The sequence below is a fragment of the Rhea americana genome, unplaced genomic scaffold, assembly GCF_003343005.1.
Source record: "Rhea americana isolate MKP2758 unplaced genomic scaffold, rheAme1 scaffold_16, whole genome shotgun sequence".
NCBI lineage: Eukaryota > Metazoa > Chordata > Aves > Rheiformes > Rheidae > Rhea > Rhea americana.
This window is the reverse complement of record NW_028185705.1, coordinates 7,818,553-7,838,719: the sequence shown is the minus strand read 5'-3', so window position 1 is coordinate 7,838,719 and position 20,167 is coordinate 7,818,553. Positions and strand designations below refer to the sequence as shown.

At 42.8% G+C, this 20,167-nt stretch overlaps 1 protein-coding gene across 3 annotated transcripts in view; it reads right to left on the bottom strand.

The window, feature by feature from the left end:
* The window catches only part of CADPS (calcium dependent secretion activator), a 240,013-nt gene that overhangs the window by 98,347 nt on the left and 121,499 nt on the right, over nucleotides 1–20,167 (bottom strand). For all 3 annotated transcript variants that reach the window (XM_085300112.1, XM_085300114.1, XM_085300115.1), the window contains exons 8-11: nucleotides 15,850–15,989; nucleotides 12,778–12,844; nucleotides 4,124–4,232; nucleotides 2,654–2,866 (exon numbers count right to left, since the gene is read on the bottom strand). In XM_085300112.1, the coding sequence (XP_085156238.1) occupies nucleotides 2,654–2,866; nucleotides 4,124–4,232; nucleotides 12,778–12,844; nucleotides 15,850–15,989 (529 nt within the window). The remainder of the gene's footprint in view (nucleotides 1–2,653; nucleotides 2,867–4,123; nucleotides 4,233–12,777; nucleotides 12,845–15,849; nucleotides 15,990–20,167) is intronic.

Below are 20,167 nucleotides of genomic sequence, written 5' to 3'. Positions count from 1 at the left end.
TGAAAGTCCTGTGYACAGTGAGCTTTCAAGAGGCTCTAGATCCAAGGGAGGAGAAGGGAGGAAGACTGAGGACAAAACACTCTCTATCTGCCAAGCCCAGACGATGCAAATGTTGCAAGATGTCACCAGGTTCAGGAGCTTACTGGTTTCCCTCTTTTATGCTTTGGTACACCATAATTTTAAGGGTTTCCTAGTGCCTGCAGCAATAAGGGGAGCCTGAAGCTGCCCAGCTTCTGGGAAAGACATATATTGTTGATGGAAGGAGGGTGGTGGCATAAAAGAGGCCGAATGATCCAGATTCAGGGCTATATTAGCATGAGGACAAAAGAGAGAAACTGGTCAGATACTGACCTCCCTCAGGGTCAGGATGCCCCCTGACACCCTACAGGAGCCAAGGGGTGAAATCCAGGCTGTTTTCACTGGAAGGAAGGAGGGGAGACCCCTGCCTCTTGACAGGCAAGTGAGATGGAAAAAGCAAGGTCAAACTTGTGTCATTCCTATGCCTTTGATCAAAGTCAGACTGATGCAGGTCTGCACAAACATGAGCAGCACAAGTCAGTGGCAGACGTGCTGTGCTGTGCTTAGATGAGGAGAGGACTCCTGGGCTCAGTTACTGACTTGGCCATCCCCTGGCAAGGGCCAGGAGAGCTATCCCTTCTACAACTTAGTTATCTTATGCACAGGGAGTTCAGCTCCCTGCATGGTGACGGCACACTGGAAGGCCTGGGGCATCCCCATCCCTCCCCTGCGTCCTGGCAGATGTTTGCTGTGGACCGTGTCAGGCAACTGGGATGTCTCTGGGAAGGAGGCTTGGTTTCTCCTCAACATGACTCCACATAACGGTCCGGTAAAGTGAAAACACGATAAATGAACCTGAATTTACCCAGCAGAAAATTCTCCAGGCCTGACATATGCAGGATGAGAGCAGGTTGGAAGGAAAGGCAGTTCCCCAGTTCGAAGTTGTTATGCCATCCTAATCTGTAGGGTCATACTGGGATGAACAAGAGTGCATCCTCTCTGCACCAACCACACAGCACAGTCCCGTAAGAGATGTTATCATCAGCTGAAAGTATCCTTCAGCATCACTTATTAGGGGAAGGAACTATAACCCGCATCTCTCTCCTCTGCGACACTGCAGGTTTTTAGCACTTAAAAAAGCGGCCATGGAACATAAATGCTTTCCACTACAAATGGATGCAGAGAGAAGGACCCATGCCTGGTATTTCCAAGAAGCTTTTGATTAAACACCCTAGACTGAGATGAACACAAGCCCTGTGAGTGCATTCAGATCAGCATAAGGCAGCCAGGTCTGAAGGCTAATCATAGAGATCAAACTTTTCATTTGTAGCAGGCCAATTGCTACCTCCCTTTCTGAGAGGCGAGAACCCAAATCCTTTACACCCTTCACCCTCTAGGTCAATGAGTTGAACAGGACAGACAGGATGAGAATCACTGAAATGAAAATACTGACTCCGTGCTTGCCAAACTGCACCATGCTACTTTCTCATTCATGTCAGAAGCAATGTAAGGCCAAAGGGAGCCCAAAATAAGCAAACATGTGGAGGATTAAAAAAAAAAAAAAAAAAATAGTAGTGGTTTACCGCTGTAACATTGCTCACACAGATGTACGTCTTACATCGCTATTTTGGATACCGACATGAAAAAGTTAAACCAATATAAAAGAAGATCAAATGATATTTAAAAGCAAGCAGATGTTGCAAGGGGTATATTTTCCGAGTTCCTTGTAACAAAATATTCCAAATGATTGCAGTTTTGCAGAGACTATTTTAAAAGTGTAGAAACATGATYTAATTAGAACTTTTTCTTATTTTACTTATGTTCTATTCTAACACCTACTTTTTATTGAAATTAACATGAAACGTTGTATGTTACACAGCAGAGGGATACGAGATATGCTACTGAGGTACATTAAATAAGAATGAGCACTTTGTTCTTCCTTTCAGTATGTATGCTGATTCCCTCGAATCACTTAAATGATGAGTGAGGAGGGATTTGTCTAGTTTATAATCAAATTACATTTGCAAGACAAAAGAAATTGCTCTAAATTTCAAATTAAGCAAACTGGGTATAACTGCACAGGACATGCAGCACAGCTCTGACTTAAAAGATGATTGCTTTAAATTCACATCTAACTGGCCTGCAAAGCAACCTGTTAAAAATACCATATGTTTTCCTACAGTTGAATATTCAACAGGAGACCTCTTTTTGTGTGTGTATTTCATACTTGCGAGATTTGCACCTGTAGTTCTGAGCACGTGATACATCTGATAGACAGCTAATGGCACTAATGAAGCGCTCTGATCTGGGTCTGCAGTTTATTGTGWGGGGGTGAAGCGTGCGTGTGCAGAAAGAAGGCTGGGTCTCAGACTTTCAGATCCCAGGCTCTCCTCCATCAAGTATTGCACTTTAAAATACTCATTGACAGTTTCCCCAAGGAATTTTGTTTCTCGGGTTTGGTTGTGTTAAACACACAAATTAACTGGTTCTGAATCCACTGATGTAAAAAGCAGCTTAATGATAACGAAATAAATTTGTATTGCATTCTTAAAACGTGTGCAAATACAGATTTACATTAGTGCAGAAAATCTTTCCATCAAAGACTTCTGCTCTCTAAGAGAACTTATTTACTTACAAAATTGAGAGATTGGGGCATCTAGCTGGGGCACATTTCCTCCTTTAGCATTTAGCTTTTGCACTTGGGTAGGCGGCACAGGTTTATGAGACTGGCCGGTGGCTCGGTACATGGCTTGGACCCACAGGATACGGTCCTGCTCGTCGTCACTTGCAAAAATCACCGTGTCTCCTTCCTTCACTGCGTTGAAGAATGCTCTGCCGCCCTCCAAACCTGGCAGGAGAGGAACGCAAGCTGTAAAAGTGGGCAAGAATTTTGCAGGTTTTGAGGCCAATGATGAGACCTCGCCTGGTCTCCCTGCAACCTGCGCTACAGGGGTTTCCCCAGCGAAGCCCCTGCTGCTCCGGGTTCCTGGCTAAGCTGAATCACTTCCCTGTGCCAAACTCACCGCCCATCCGACAGTGACCTGGCCAGGGCCCTGGGTAACATCCTGCACTATGATTACCAAAATGTGCCCAACAGGCGCAGGGTYAATCGCTTCTCTCACCCACCCACCGTCCGCAGCTGGCCAGTAGGTACAGTGCAGGTTGGATTGCTTGAGCCTGGTTAAAAATGGAGCATAAGGGTTTTTAGGGGGATGTGCTGGGAGGCACATAGTCGTGATGTTGAGGGCACTAGTACTCAACGCTGYACAAACGCTGCTTGGGCCAAAAGGCCCCGGCCTTTTCTCAGATAAAACTCCCTTTCATTGCGGCATCACTGTCACTGCCTTGACAGCGGCTTCCTGGGACCTTGTTTTTTTATTTTTCCTGGGGCGGGGGGTGCATGCTTATTTCTATCTTTGCCCTGATTCAGTGTCCATCATCTTGTCTCCTTGACTTTGGTATAAACCTGGAGTCAAAGTTCTGACAATCAAACCTACTATTTCTTTCTTCATCCCCCCTGGGGGGGTGCTATTATCCGGGGCAGGGTGAGGAACACCATTCTCAGTGCATTGCCCCGCTGAAAAAAAGAAGATATGGTGCTCCTCCACTTGCAAAAGGGTCTCAGCACCATGTAAACAAGTACACCCAAGTACCAGGATGCTTTTCTGCCTCTTCTACTCAAACATTTATCCCCGAGAAAATRCAATAGGGAAAAAAGGTTGGTCCCACAAATATTTCCTACAATGAAATTGTAACTTTTTATTTAAGGACTATAATCTGGATGTAGAGGTTAGGATTATTACTCAGTTTGAGCATTCTGCTCACATTTGCATTTCACTGGGATTTAAGTGTCTTATCCACTTAGGTGCCCCAGAAAAGACTAGTCTCTCCTTCTTAATGTGCAATTCTCAGTTCATTTCCTTAAACCTATTTATAGCAAAGTCATGCATAGCTAATGAGCAGCATAAACACAAACATATTTATAATAATACTGATTCCAGTGCAGTTACAGGCAGAGAGAAATAGGATTCCAGTTGGGGAGCTGTATTTAGCGTCASAGACATGAGCACCTCCTGCAGCAACCGTAAGCCGCTGGTTCCCGTACCTGGCTGCGGGTCGGTGTAGTCCACAGTGTATCCGTCAAGCTGCAGCAGCTCTTGAGGTTCAGCTTTTTTCTCCCGGTAGCTGCACATAGCAAATGTATATTGACTAACCTGAAGAAAACCACAAAGCTAAGATGGCACCAGGCGACCACRACAAGTTAATCCAAAGTGCTTACAAACGCTGCACATTTACGGCATGTTTACGGTAACTGGGGAAGAGGGAGTTTTAATTTTCATGGATATTGCCCACTTGAGACAGCCTAAACTTTTAGCACGCATTAGCAAAGCACTCTCTTAATACAGCCTGCTATGGCTGGCATCTAATTCTCAGCATCAGTATGTACAGTGGTTTAATTTCCTCCAAGAGAGAAAGCTACACGCTTTAAAAAACTCATTCATTCCCAGACAAGTGCAAGAGTGACACCCTGTCACAAACAATGTGAGCTAAATTGCTAGGTGCCAGTCATATTAAAGCAATCTTAAGATCCCACTGATCTCGGCAGTTGTTGTCATCAGTGCTGTAAATGGCAGCTCTCACTCCTCTGAGGTACCATCTGCATGACACGATACATTCAATGTCAAGTTCTTGACGGAAGCCTTCCCAGCCGCGGGGGCTCTGCCACGCTCCCGGCTCGCCTTCGGGAGGCCATCAGGCCGCATCAAGACCCAGCTCAGACTTTGCATGTTGCAATGTGGATCGTCTGGGAGAAGCCTGTGCGGAGAGCAAAGGATTCTCCGTGCTTTAGGCTAGGAACTTACAGGGAAATTTACTGTCAAATGATTTCAAATGACTTTGTTAAGGTTGTGTCACATCCTGGACTCCTTACATAATTTTATTAGTGTGGACATTTTCTTGACCTCTGGAGGAAACTTTGACTTCAGAGGGATCTTGAAAACTCTTGTGGATGGCAATGGATCTTGTTCGTCATTTGGGGGGAATTCAGGAAACGTCCTGAAAGAAGGGCTTCATGCAAGCAATTGCGCTCTCCCCCGCAGCCAAGCAGCTGAGGAGTTTGCCTCCGAACTAGGGATAAACTGCTCTCTTACAAATACACATGCAGTGCATATTTTGGTGGCATCTATCGCTAATAAAATGCCATTTACTTAAAGCAGGAGAGCCAGTTCTCTGGTTTCGCGTCTCCCAGGCGGTGCTCGGTATATTGCTGCCCTCTACGGGCCTCTGCTAGCTGCTAGCCTGCACTCAGCAGCCTCTGCCTGTGCCGTGCCTTACTCCAGGAACGGCTCCAAAAACCACCTAAGAATAAACCCTATCAGTAACACGCCTGTGGGAGTAAGACTAAAAGTGATGCTTTAAGCATCTTGCATCTTCCTTAAAACTACAAGCACTGATGAAAGATTGACAAGTAACAGACCAATTGCAGGAGCACACTAGTGCATGTTACATGCTGTGAACTTTGAATGCCTACCATCTTACCGGCAACACAAAAATTAAAACGATTAACAAGAAGAAATCTAAAAATAGCTGAGTGCCCCACAGCACAATACTCAGACGACTCCTGCAGTTTTCATTCAGTTACACTTGCAGTATATTGCTGCCATCTCCTGGATGAGCTCTTGAATGCGCTTTATTTACGGGGAAGACGCTTCATTTCATCACAGCGGTGAGGATTTGGTTTGTCCCTGTTAGACACCTGTACTTTAGGGATGCCACAATAAATTTAATTCCTGAAATGAGTTACACTAATCCAGCTTTGATTAGACTATTTTTGTTCCTGTTGCTGTTCCACAGCCACAAGTAAAATTAATTCATTAGTTCAGAATATCTTCTCTGACCCACAAAGTAAGGTCTAAATTTCAGGCTCTTCTTCATGTACAAACATTTTATCTCATCTTTGGATCCAGAAAATATTCTTCATCCRTATCAATAAGCCAACCATGTCAATACAACACTAACACATGGAACACACATTTTCGAGTCTGTAACTCTCCTTTTAAAAGTCAAAAAAAGACAGATACAGACAGCAGACTTTGGAGGAGGCATCCTGGGATAGATGCAGAGTGAGCTGCTCTCTCCTGTTAGCACTYGCACGCTCTCCCTGGAATAAGCTGCTGTATGTCATTATGAGAAGAAATCTATAGGTCAGCGTACAACATGCAATGAGCCTTGGCCTATCTGGCATCATGTCCTACTTACTCTCTGTCCATACAGCCAAAGTCCAAAGCCTAAGTTCAGGACTGCCCAGGAGCTTGTTCAAGTGCCTGGCAGAAGGCAAGGTCAGACTAGGCTGGAAGGAGGAGATAATGGTTTGCTACTGATGCCTTCTGGAAAAGGTGTCAACTGTGCTGTGCAGAGTGCCTGCACCTATCAACTCTAGCTAATGACTTTAAGGACCAGCATACCTGCTGACTCCTATCTGGCTGCCTACAGCATTTACTTACTGCCTGCAGTCAGAACCAAGCTGATGCCCCGGCTACCAGTGAAGGATGGCTCCTTCCATCTGTGGGTGGTGGTAAAGAAAAATCCTGCAAAACTAGACCCTGGAATGCTCTGTATGTAACAACTGTGCTTCTCTGCTGAACAGCACTGTAGGATCGGGTGGGACTGCAGCTTGCCTCGCATCAGCCCTCTAGAAAATACTGTGCTTTATAAAGCTTGCTTTCTGTGGAAGCCTAGAAGTGGCCAGACAAGTGAAATAGTTAATAGCAGAAATTCATCTTACAGCCTGCTGAGTTCACACCAAACCCATAGCTGAGTATGAGAGCAAGCGAGCAGATGGGATGGGCAAGATGAATGGTTTGAGTAATTGAAAAAAAAAACCATGGATACAAAGAGGAAACTGAAGGAAGACTGAGGGAAAATTTTTGCCCAGAAAGGGACAAACTCTTGAAGCAACTGGGATTTCATCCAGGGATTAGATGAAGGACAGAAAAGGAGCATCTAAGGAAGCTGAAATGAGTGAAACTAAAAGAAGGGAAATAACCCAAGGCTGCCCTGCCTGGTCCATTACAAAAAAATGAGCACTATTTTGAGATATAATTTGAGGCAGAAGAACAGAAGGAAAAGAAAATGAGAAAAAAGAGAAAAAGAAACAAAGAAAATCAGGCAAGGGGAAATAGAGACAGCAGGAGACAAATGCCAAAGTTCACTTTTCCTAGGCTGCTAAATTAGATCTGACTTTCTTGGCACTTGACCATATTCTGTCACCAGCTATATAATTCTAGTGATTATTAAATACAGTGGATAAGTATTAACCAGCACTGACTTCATCCTTGTTTTACCACCAAATACTTCTGTTCTGGCTAGCACTGCTCTTCCGAGAATCCTGTTCAAACCTGTTAATTGTTGTTCCTCACACTTCCAGCAGAACACAACTCAGTCAGTTACTTACCCGTTTCTCACTGTTGACATATCAACGCCCCACTTGGGTTAAATTCTTAAATGGACTTTTCCTAGATTAACAGCATGCATTTTATCCCAAGGGAGAGAAACTGTGCTAAGATACTGCCAGCTGTAATACAGCTTTCCACTTTGATGGGAGACTCTTGTCCTCTGGTTCCAGATGTACATTGCCTCCCCAGCCCTTTACTGACACAAATGAGCAGAGGAAACGATCTAGCTTAAAGAAACAAACGTGAAAACAACAGTTTTCACATCTCAGCACATTCATTCATCCCTAAACTGGATGTAACAGTTGTTCTAACGTCTTCCTTCAACCAAGAGGTGTGTACGTGTTTTCCCAGGGAGGTCTGCAGGAAGGGAAACCGTGCCTGCTATGCCAGCCCRTGTGAGCAGAGTACGTACTCAGGATCCACCTTAACCAAGTCGAATGGGCTCTGATGTCTGTTTAACCAGCAGCTCCCAAACAAATCCTCAACACTCAAGGCTCCTCAAGAATCACCACCCATGCCCAGTTTTCAGCAAAGGCTGAACTGAAAATATGATTTAATACGATTATGGGGACCAGTTATGGGTAATTTACCTTGATTTGAGGACTACAATCTAGGACTGCTAGTGTAGGATACTGCGATTTTGCTGAATATTCTCAAGTTCTGTTGGTTATTTGGAGTTACTGAACACTTACTCATTTCTTTTTATTCAGAATCAGCTGAGTTTTGCTGAAAGCAGGAACTGTCACTGTTAGTCTAAATTATARTGAGTTCAGGGAGTCTGTCACTAGAACAATAGATCCAGGCATAGACATTGCAACTGGTTTTAATCTGCAGAGAGTTGATCTGGTTCCAGCATCATGCTACAAACATCATCAGACACAATCAGCCAAAAATTGCTTCAAGCTATTCCACAGACATGTCATCCAGGTACCACAGAGTGTTACTTCCCATATGCTGCCAAAGCACAGAAATGGGGTTATGACAAGAGAAAAACAGATTCAGTCTGAAATCTCAGTGTAATTAATTCACTTGCCCTTACGAATCATTACAAGAAATTTCCTCTTGCAAAGCCAGCCAGCCCAACAAAACCAACAATAGTGTTATTTCCAGTACAGCACATTAGACCTTGCAAATAATTAATACAAGCTCTGTCAGCTAGGAAGAAATTCCAGCTTTTGCACGCTCAGGGGTCTAATTGGCACACGGGCTGAAATTTGTATGCTGTGCTCAGCCAGCTGATGCAGCAACTTAGGAAGCACTTCTAACATCTGTGATGGATGCACAGTTCCTCTCTCAAACAGTCACAGAGAACTTTGCCCTCAATTCTTTCCGTGCTTTTGCTTACCACCGCCACTGGTGTTACTGTCGCCTTTACGAAGCATTTTCCTCACTTGTGATGCTGTGGACCATTTCCATCCAAGCTCAGGGCCATATTCTGCCATCGCTTTCACACTGCATATCTCAGGATTTAAAATTAGGCAAGTAATGAGTCCCTGCCATGTAATTTACATCTAATCAGTATTCTGCTCTTCTGCTGCTCATCTCAAAGGGTGTCTACGAGAAGGGTGGGCACTGTGCAGAGAGGACTGCGATTCATTCAAAAGAGAAAACCATCCCCCCTCAGCGCACTGGCACACGTTGGAGGAGCAAGCATATGCACCAGCCCTGCAAGCCACGCCATGCCGCAAACCTTCACCAAAGGGCRGAATAAAGTCCACATGGGAGTGCATGCACCAAAGAGACGAGGCCCAGCTATAGAAATGGCACAAAGGARCTGCTCTCACCCACTACACCCAAACAAATCATCTCTTCTCTTGTAGAGCATTCACAGCTACACAGACACAGAAGGTGCGAGGGATTATTCTGCCCAAATTACAAGTGAGTTATTGCTCCTTTCCCCTTCTCTCCAGTGCTTACAGAAGCCAACTAGCAATGGAAACGTGCCCTGTAGAGCTCCCCTTCTGTGTACTTGCGCAAAGCCTCTTTTCATACCAGTGAGGCACCACTGACACAAAGGAGCCAAGCTGCCATCAACACCTTCCTCCACGGTGCTGCCTAAGCCGTTTGGCACCTTTTGCCTTGTTTAGATGGATATGAAGAGTTTGAGTATTTATTACCATGTATTTCTTAACCTCTGGTACCACAAGGTAGAGTGGTACCACGGAAGAGCACGAAAAGAACTGAGGCTGGACTGGCTGCCTCCATCTGTAATGGGGAATGGGGGTAGGACAGGGCACAGGACCAGCAGGAGGTTAATGGAAGGGAAGGTAGACAAAGTTATAACAGAAGATACTACAGATAAGGGAAAGAGACAAGGGATCAGAAAGGAAACATATTTAATTATTCATCCAAACTTACAACCGTGCCTTTTGGCAGTGCTATGGACTGAGCAGACCACTAAATCCCAAACGGACAGCACACTTTGGATGCCCTCTCTCAGCTCTGGTGCAGACAGAAGCCTGGTGTGGATGACCGAGCTCCTGAACATGCGCTGCTCCTTGTCCATTCTTTACGTAACTGAGCCAGCTTGTCTTTCTGCCTGGGTTATTTTCTGCCTGCAGTTCAGCAGAGTTCAGAGCATTCTGGACATCAACACTTTCGCTTCCAATCCCTGTTCGTATCAGCACCCATCCTTTGCATTACATGAAAAGCAAATGACAAACATACGGACAGCAAAGTATTTTTATTCCATCTTTATTGCCTGCTGACATGTTCAATATGCTCAAACTACATCTGAGGGACTGCATAGAGAGTGTTTCTTGTTTATATTTGATGTACAGCAGAACACTTTACATTGCACCAAATGTTGAGCAAACGGTAATGTAAGAGAGGAGCTGCAGTGGCAGCTGGAATTTCTAAGGTGGTTTATGGAGTCTCACCGGGGGCAAAAGACTGCTCGTCTTAATCAAATGAACTGCTTTTCTGGCTGGATTYTGCTCTTATCAGTGAGCTGAAGAACACAGATCTAGTAACAAGAGAAAGGATGTTCTAACTCCGAGAGCTTCAATTCCATGCCAAGAATACTTAGCAACTGAAAACTGAAGATGTAACTGCAACTATGTAAAAAGGCCCAGAAGAAAACCTTGAGAGAGAYACAGGAATTAATGTCCTGGGATCTAAACCTGCAAATCCTTGCACACAGGAGTATCACTATGTTTATTTATGGGAGAATCTATTTTAGGAAAGAAAAATTGTTCCATCACACACAGGACCTCTCTGAGAAGGCCTCTACTTTAAAGAATCCCTGTGCACAAGGAAAAAAGTGACTGAAAACTTGGTCTAATAGAAATGAATCTAATCTTTTTCTCTAAGGATAAAGCAATACTAAYTGCTTTATGGGTGATCATATACTGCCACAGCACTTCAAATTTAGACACAGCAAATGCGTGTAGAAAAGCAATCCCTCGTTTTCAGTGTAYGGTTTTATATCTTCTGTGCAAGAAAAGGATCATTACACAACAGTCCCAAGAGGCCTTTCTTTAAATGTAGCCTCTGTTGGCCCTTAAATGTGAATCAATGCGAGATTCATTTCCAGAGGTCTAGCCCTGCAAGATGCTGGGGTCCCCAGCAAGGTGCAGAACACCTACCTACCTACCTCACCATGGGACTTCCTCGCCAGGAGGCACCTACCTACCTACCTCACCACGGGACCTGGCCGATTCCTGCAGTGTGAGTGCATTTGCAAATCAGATCCTCTGGGAACGGATTAGACAGAACCTAAGCCAATCACTTCTATCTAAATCTAAATCTAAATCTAAATCTAAATCTAAATCTAAATCATCTACTGCCTGGGCAGGTCGAGGCGTCTCCTGTTACTGGTCTACACGAATGCCCTGCCCTCTCTTCTGTGGCCTTTTTGACTCCATCCAGAAGGGAGAGTCCAAAACGATCACTTGAATTTTCCCTGTTGATTGCACTTGGTTACTGGACAAGGTGCTGAGCTGGTCTCTCCAAAYGGGCTCTAACTTACATGTATCATGCCATGTAAATCATAAATCCTTTTTACCACTCCAGGATGGATTTTCTTGCCTGTCACATGGATTAGTGCTATACAAGTGGCAGTGAGAAACAGGGAATGCAATTCAAGTTTCCTCCTGGGACAGTTGAACTTAGATTAATAATTAACTCAGAACAAACCAGTCAGTTCTCATGAGGTGATTTAGAACCAGAGAAACCAGCTGTGTAATGTGGCAGATGGACCACATGGACTCCTCCCCTTTTACTGGCACAGAAAAATCAACATGCGAGGGTGCGTTATCGGAAATGTGGAGTCTGGCGCATCTGGTTTGCACCTCGCTCTGTTCTTACACATGGGTGAAATCCTGGCCCCGCCGGAGCAGACCTGCCATCTGCTTCAGATGCTCCAAGTAGGATTTCACCCTTTGACTTGATTGCTTTCAATTTGTGCTGGCACAAGACAATAGTCAGATCCCTGTTACTCTCTCTGTCAGAGCATCTATGGTCTGGACAATGCATTCCCACCACAGGACCCTGCACGAGGCTTTTCTTCTCATACTCAAGAGATAGTAAATCCTGGGGAACCCRGAGAGGAGCGAGGGAGAGCGGGACCTGAGAGGACTCTTGCAACTTTGTTTATGAGGGTAGTGTGAAGATAGAGCCACTCAACCTTGGGGCCCCTGATTTCTGTGGCTTATGCAGCACTCTCAGGCCGCCCTTGGGACGGGGAAGGGAGGGAAGATCTAATGTGCAAGTAATGACTGTACGCTTTCAGATCTTAAAGTACATTTTCTACCTGTTTCTTTGAAATTCTTAACAATGACCAAATATACAAATCTGCCGAAACTGAGAGGGCAGAAAGTGAAAAAAGAAAGRAAAAAAAAAGAAGAAAGACACTGAAAAATGATCAATGAGAGCTGCAAACGATGAGAGAGTAATGAACATGAAGGGAAGATAAAGTGAAATACTGACTTTGATGTRGCCAACAATGAAACTTCTGTAGATTGAATGAACTTAAAATTTTACCCAGAGGCAAAAAAGAGCATTTACACTGAAGTACCTGCAGCCAAAATAGACTGAGCTTTCCTCTTGTCTCATTAACTCCTCACTAAAATTGTTTCTCTATTTCATCAAGCATTCAGTTGCCTCAGGAATCTCACGGCTAGAGGTTTGTAATTGAGATATCCTTGAGAAGATGTACAATATTTTAGAAAAAGCATTGACCTAACAAACACCTTATGCAGAACCACAGTTCTGCATCAATTATGCAGCACGGAAAACATTTAGAACAAAGACTTAAATCAAMAAACTTCATGATTTAAGATCAGCTTCTAGTTAAACTGGTTACCTGGACCAGGACAAAGAAACGTTTCTTCCATCTCTTCCAAACATTTTTACCAATGGCCCATAAATATCTAGAAGAAAAGAATAGGTGAATTCAGTACACAAGTGATTATATRTTGTTCTGTTGCTTTTTTATTTATAGCTAGAAAATGAAGCTAATTCGCAAGCAGGAGTAATTACAGGAGTMTCTTAAACTAGGCAGTATCACTGAATGTATTTATTTCTAGCCTAACAGAGTAACCTGTAAAGAAAACGACACAAAAGGTTCCCAGTCTTAATGTTACACAGCATTATTTCTCTCTTCCCTTTTTGTCTTTTACAATTTGCTCAGAATTTAGAAGCCCTTCAATACTAGTGAATAGCTACTACATGGTCAGATGGGTGAAGAATACATTTACAATGAAAGAACTAAGGAAAAGAAACCCAGTAAGTTGCTTTAAGCCTTCACAAAACCTTTTGGCTGATGGCAGCTGTCAAACAGAGGCTACTTAATACATCAAAACCAGTTCAGGGGATCCCAGTAAACACTGGACTGACTAAACCAGGTCACTGTGCTGAGCAGCTTAAGATGAATTCCTAGAAATCGCTTGGCTACAGATATYCAGGCAAACTGAATACTTTCTAAGGGGGAGTGAATCCACTACCTTTTACAAATGAAGAAGAAACTTTTAAAACTAGTATGAAAATTAGCATTTAATCTCTGTGATGAAGCAACAGCTGTCGTGCTGAAATACTGTAAATATAGTGGAAATGCCATACTAAATATAAACACAAAGACAGCATTCAGTATTAATATGTTTATGTATCATTATAGTTACTTTGGTTCTGAAACAACACATAGAAAAACAATTCCTTTTTTTGTTATGCTGGTGCTTCTTCRTGCCAGAATAGATCCAACATACGCACATATTCTTGGTGAATGCTTAAGCCATGTAACTCCWTATATCATGATAATGTGGGCACTTAGTCCTGGGCTTAGAGTTCAAGAACATGGAAAATATCTGTCCTAGTCCCAGAGATACTCAGACTTTCGCTAGTGAATCCAGAAGGGCCAAGATCTGATTCTTTATTAGTTCTGCATAAGAGAATAGTTTCAGAGTTCAACATATTAACCAATTAACAATTACAACATAAAAAGTTATTATAATTTACAGAGTCTAGAATCATGAAAGTGCTCTTGGAATATAATTAGAGATGCTGGATGTAATCTTTTAACTTCATCTTTATATTCCATTTTAGACAACTTTCTATCAGCTCTAATGGATATCCTATTATGATTTGGTATTACTGAACACAGTCCATTAAAAACAAAGGCCAATTTGTTTATGTTCCTTCCTGAAGTAACTCTGATTTGCCAGGAGACCTAAATAAGATGCCACGAATGAGCGAGATCCTGATCACAAAATAGCTAAGCTTATACATCAAGAAGATAAAGCCAGTTTTATTGATAAGTATTGAAACTAGAACTTCAACAGCAGGCAGCTTAGAAAGCTCCTACACAAAATGTGTAAAATGCTCAGAGAGTTGATCAGTATATACATGTATATACTGCACAATAATASGTGTTGTTGTATATGAACGTGTAACATGGAAAAGACTTTGGCCAGATTCTGCTCTCAGTTATGTATGGGAAAATGCAGAATAATTTCAAAATGGTCAATTACTCCAATATTTGTGCATGGCTACATGCAGGAGCACAACTGAGCAGAACTCGATTTTCATGAAGTCTTGAGTTATAGAGCAAGTGCAAAAATAATCTGTAATGCACATTAATGGACCAGCCAAAGCCACTATAATCAAGAGAAAGACAGCCTCAGTTATTGTAACAAGTGAAAATTATAAACCGCATAGTTTTAAGCAGTCTCTTGCAAATCAAATATTAGGCRAAGAAAGCATGCCAAAAGGCAGGGCTGCTCAGACCAGTTGCTATCAGATGCTCTTAGGGAAACAAACACGGCATGTGAATGGTTCTTTTCTGCTTTTGCTGCCTGYGATTGCATGGTGGAAAAATCAAGCTTTGCATGTGCCTATTGGCTCTGATTTCATTAGCAGAGAAGACAAGAGAAGGAATTAAAAGAAAGATGAGTGATTCAATCCATCTAATAATGATGAAACAAAACACTATGAAAATAAAGTTACTTTTATAGTATTAAAACACATTGCAAAAAGAGTTAATCAAACCAATGACTTTCCTAGAGAATTACTGTAGTAAGTTTTCATCTTATCCACAGCTCTAAAGAGTAAAGAGAGGCAAGCCTTGCCAATGGCACTAGCTGTATCTTCCCTTGAATGATCTAATTTGTAATTACAATACTAGCAAAAAGTGTATATCAGAGCTTGCTTCCTGGAGCCAGTAAAAGACAGGGATGATTCCCTTTTGGCCAACTCAAGACACATTAAAGAGCAAAGGAATTAYATCAGTTTGAATTTGAAAACTTCATTTCTGCCATAAAATGTCACAATCTTGTCTGCCCCTGTGAGGCAGGAAGACTGAATCCCAGGAGGAGACTGGAGACCTCCCTACCCAAAAATCCTCTGATATGCATGTTTGGAGGGGAGAGGTTTCCCTTTTAACCTTCCAGATCATTATTCCTAGCTACGCTCTCTTCCCCTATTACAGGCAACTGTGTATTTCTGTGCAAATAATGATGATCACATTTCTTCATACTTAAGAGTTTATTTGAAGCAAAATGTGAAGCGTTTTTTTTTTTTGGGGGGGGGGGCAGTTCTGAGAAGTCAATCAGGAAAAATCAGAGTAACTTAGGAAATTATACCAACCTATCAATAAAGAGTTATGCAGTTGACTCATTATCTCCTTACAGAAAAAAAAAAAAGATTCCCAAGGAATCCTGTTTAAAATTTAAACTGTTCAGCTGATATGCATTAAAGAGACTATACTAAGAACATGTAAAGTGCATTACAAATGATTGAACTAATGCTATTTCTRTATTTACCCTTCTTCTGATATTTTGTGAACTTGAGAGTCAGAGTTTTTCTTTCAGAATCTTAAAAAAAAAAAGAAATTTTCTAATATGCATTCAAAACAAATTCAGTCCARATCAAGGCAAGTGTTTACCCAGAGTGCTTCATGTTTTGAGGTTTATCCATTCGCACTGCAAGCTTGATCTTCAGATCTTGATCTGGGCAGTTTTTGGAAACAGTCATTTTGTGCCACTCTGACTGCTTTGGGCTATTTGGAGTAGGGTGGAGAACAACCTGCAAACATCAAAACCAACAATGTTAAAGAGAAGAAATACTCACTAAACAGGTTTTAACGAGGAATAAAACTACATCAGATGAACTGCATTCTTCCGTATAAGTCAGCCTAAAAATTTCTATTCACATCGGCGAGGCTAGCTTTTTTTGGTGTTTTAATATACACTTGTTATTCTGAGATTAGTTTACACATTCTTTGGCTGCTCTACCCMCTGTGTCATTGCTCACGGGGTTGTGCAGAACAGAAGTGCATTATCTTGTTCTATCTTGCAATCATTTAAGGAAAGACCATAGGAAAAGAATTTGCAGTTGTCCAGGTAAGCCAGTCCAGAAGCAATGGTGGACTGATGTGACTAGTAGCAAACCAGCAACAACATCTCACTGAGATTGCCTACTGCAAACCTCCATTTTCAGACTCATACAGCCCTGTCAACCACTAACCCTTTGACATTTTCCATGYGAGGTACACTGTTTCAAGTTTTCAGAAAGTTTTACCTAAAATGATTCATCTACTGTTACGCATCAGGTTGTCAGGAAGCTACTTTGATTTTCTGTTTATAGATAGGACTGGATGCAGTAGATGACATTTCAGATAGGTCAGTGTACTTGGCGAGGGACCTCCCAAGGATTTGTCATCACCCTTGTGAGTCCCCATAAACATCCTCCTCTGTGCAACATTTCTTGGTTTACCTCCCATGCCTAGTTCCCCTACAAGTTCTCTTTGCTTCTTGATCTCCACATGCTTCTTGAAATGCACATAAAATATAGGCATTGCATTAGCACAATAAGTAAAATTTGTATCACATACTGTGATATGCATCATTGCAGGACTCCCTACTTTTATTTCATKCAGAGAGAAAATGATGGGACAGTCTCCAGCTAGGGTATATCAGCGCAACACAAACGATTTCAGYGGAGCAGTGCAGATTAATACCAACAGAAGTGCGTGGCTAATCAAAGAAACTGTCCGAAGAGGCGAATAAACCTTTCAGGCCACATATGTGCTTATTCCACCCATTTATTTCTCCTATAAAGCAGAGCAGCTTGCTCAGACAGCGAGTCACAGCAACGCCAGCATGGTCAGTATATTCTCCCAGAACCACACTGCATTAKCCACTTCCTCCTGGGGTATCCACGTGTATCCTTTTAGGTGGCTTAACTCTGTGACTGTAGGGTATGTGTATGTATGGATAAAAGCGCAGAAGAACCACAGCTGTCTTCAAAATAACAGTCCTATGTCCATTCCTCTTCCAACCATACCACTCTTCAGGTGACATTACTGGGTGAAAATTCACTTAAGTCTCCACTGCTCTGCAGTGAGATGACTTTCCTTTACATCCATTAACCTTTAGGCAAGAAAATTCTTTTACAAATGGCTCTGTTCACCCTCATTATTTGCTCTATTTCTATCACTCATTCCTTAGTCATATTTAGTCCATACAGCTGCCAAATTCGAGCACTGCTTATGATCTTATATTCCACCATTTTTAACTTTACCGCTGAGTCAACAAGCTAGGGTTTTTTATACCAAAATGTCCTTGACCCTCTGATGAATGCTTTAAAAAACTATTTTAGTGACTTCTCCAAAGCCTGAGGTTAACACCAATAGAGTCTGTATTTCTTCCTTATTCATCATCATTATTTAATACTCTTTGTATTGAATGAGATTAAGGCTTTCTCTGGCAAGAATCTGAAGCTGTTATTGGTTATACAGAGTAACTGAGTAACTGTGGCCTCCAACATATCACTCTTGCAAAAGACTGCATGTTAGCAAAACCTGATGATCAGAGACTAGCATTATTATATATTTTTTTTTCCATTAGTTTCAATCAAACCTTTTGCAAAGCTGTAGGTGGGAAAGAGGAGGCTAGTGATAAAAATACCTACCAAAGGTGTAAGTGGGAAAGAAGGTGTTAGTGGTATAAATACCTGCTGGTCTGGGGACGGAYCCCTGCCCCTTTCTTGTTCTCAGCACACAAGGCTGATGGTCAGTGGGGATGGCTGTGCCTGTTGATCCCTGAACTCTCCCTGTCTTAGTGCTGCACCAATAGAAGAAAAGGGCAAAGCCTAGGGAAAACTGTCCTCCAAAATCTTCCACAGCACCAGGAACATAGATCCTCCATGCAAGATGGTAGTAGAAAGACGGATGGGCCTGAACTGTGAACAGCACCTAGAGCCTGCCACTGCGAGGCAGGTTGTGCAGCCCCACAGAGGCCCTGCTCTAAGCCGTAGCTCTCAGCAAGGCAGCAGCCACTCCGTGTGTTTGGGGTACTTTTTGCTTTCACTGATTTCTAACTCATTTTCATCAAAAAACTCACAAACTTTGTTCAGTGTTGCTGTAATTCACAGCTCTTCCCCTCCTTGCTCTTGGTGGATGAAATCTTGGCACGGCTGAAATCCGTGGGAATTTTGCCACTGGTTTCAATAGGGCCAGGATGTATTCCCATGGCTTCAGCTGCCCATCCAGCAGTTTAGGGCTTGGGAGCTTTTTCCAGCTCTTCTTTTGATAAAAGTGGTGAAATGAGGAGTGCCGGCCAGTTGCCAACTTAACACTTGCAATAGAAAGTGCGCATTGTAAATGCCTGGCAGAGCACAAAGCTGCTTCTCAAAGGGCAGCTAAGCAAGGGTGTTTTTGTGCACACAACTGCCCCTCGGAGACTTTGCTTCCCTCCTCTCTCTGTTCAGACAGGTTTGTGCCCATTTGAACAGCTAAATCAGGGGCTTTAACATGCTCCTGATTTCATTATTTCATTAAAAAGAAATCCTGATGCAGCCCGATCAGACACGCGTCATTGCGAAGCTGCTCCAGGCAYACTGAGTGTCCCTTTGAAGTTCGGCTGACTCAAAGCACTGGTGGCCATGGTCCAAAGGAAATCACCGTCCTGCTCTCTGCACTCGCTGGTGCTGGCCCACATTCTTCGGATTTCAGAAGCTTAAAAGTGGAGTGATGGCTTCCTGCTGGAGTGGGAATTAAAGTGCATCGGGGGGCTGGCTCATCAGCATTTCAGGGCAACAGGGGTTGCTTTGGGGCCTGACATCTTTCTTAGAACAACATGCAAAGCTAATTGCTTTCCAAGACTAGCGAAGTCAGCACTGCTCAGCGCTGCCAGTAGAAACAAGACCTACAAAGCAAGTGGTTCTACATCAAGTGTAACCACTCAGGAAAAAAAGCCCTGAACAGCATTGTGGATGACTTGGTGAAAAGCTCTGCTCAGCATGCTGCAGCAGATAAAAGGAGGAGACACAAGGTGTCGGGCTGTCTAAAGAATGTAGTTTTGAAAATAATCCTGAAAATATTATGATGTCGTGCAATAAAGCAACTGTAGGCCTTCAGCTGGAGTACTGTGGTCTGTTTGGTTCTCTTGGAAAGAGAAAAAGGATGTATAGAAAGGAAGGATAAAGTTCTGGATGAGAGAAGTCTGAAGAGGCTGGTACTCTCTTTGAAGAGAAGAGTGAAGAGAAGAAAGGAAGATAACTTTGCTTTTCTCTCTYCCAAGTGCAAGAACAAAGGATGTTTGATGAACATGAATACACAAATCTTTAAAATGAAGATAAATTACATGGGACCAAATCACCCGCAGAGGTTTCCATGATAAAGATATAAATCAGACCAGCAATTCACTTAGATCAGCAAACCTGAAAGAATACTTGGCACTTGTATGAATACTAAAAACATAAAATTACATTAATTAAGACTACCTGTTGTTTTATGGGATACAGACTCTCTGACAGCCATTGACTGTAAGGGGTTAGCAAGAAACATCGCAACAACAGGTTAGATCATAATTTCTTGGACTTGCCACAAGATCAGAGGCTTTTTGGGCTTTAGTTGTAGACAAAGTAGAGAGCAAGGTGTGCTGTAGAGCTGGCCAGACAGAGCACAGCCTGCTTCTGGAAATCATACAGTCCATGCTGAGCTGCTGCACAGGAAAGTGCCAAGTCATGTGTAAGGTGCAGCCTCACTTCCTGTGAACTGTTTTTTATTTGGTCTTCACCATGCTAGGCTTCACTAGGCTTCACTCAGAAGAACGGACCTGTTGCCAACTCCCTTGCTGATTAAACAGTATTTGCTCTTCATTTTGCATGTTCCTACTCTCTTCTCTAATGTTACAAAGTTGCAACGTGGCTGTGGAGCCTCCCTTGTGGTATCACCCTTGGAAACCCAAATTGGAACCCGT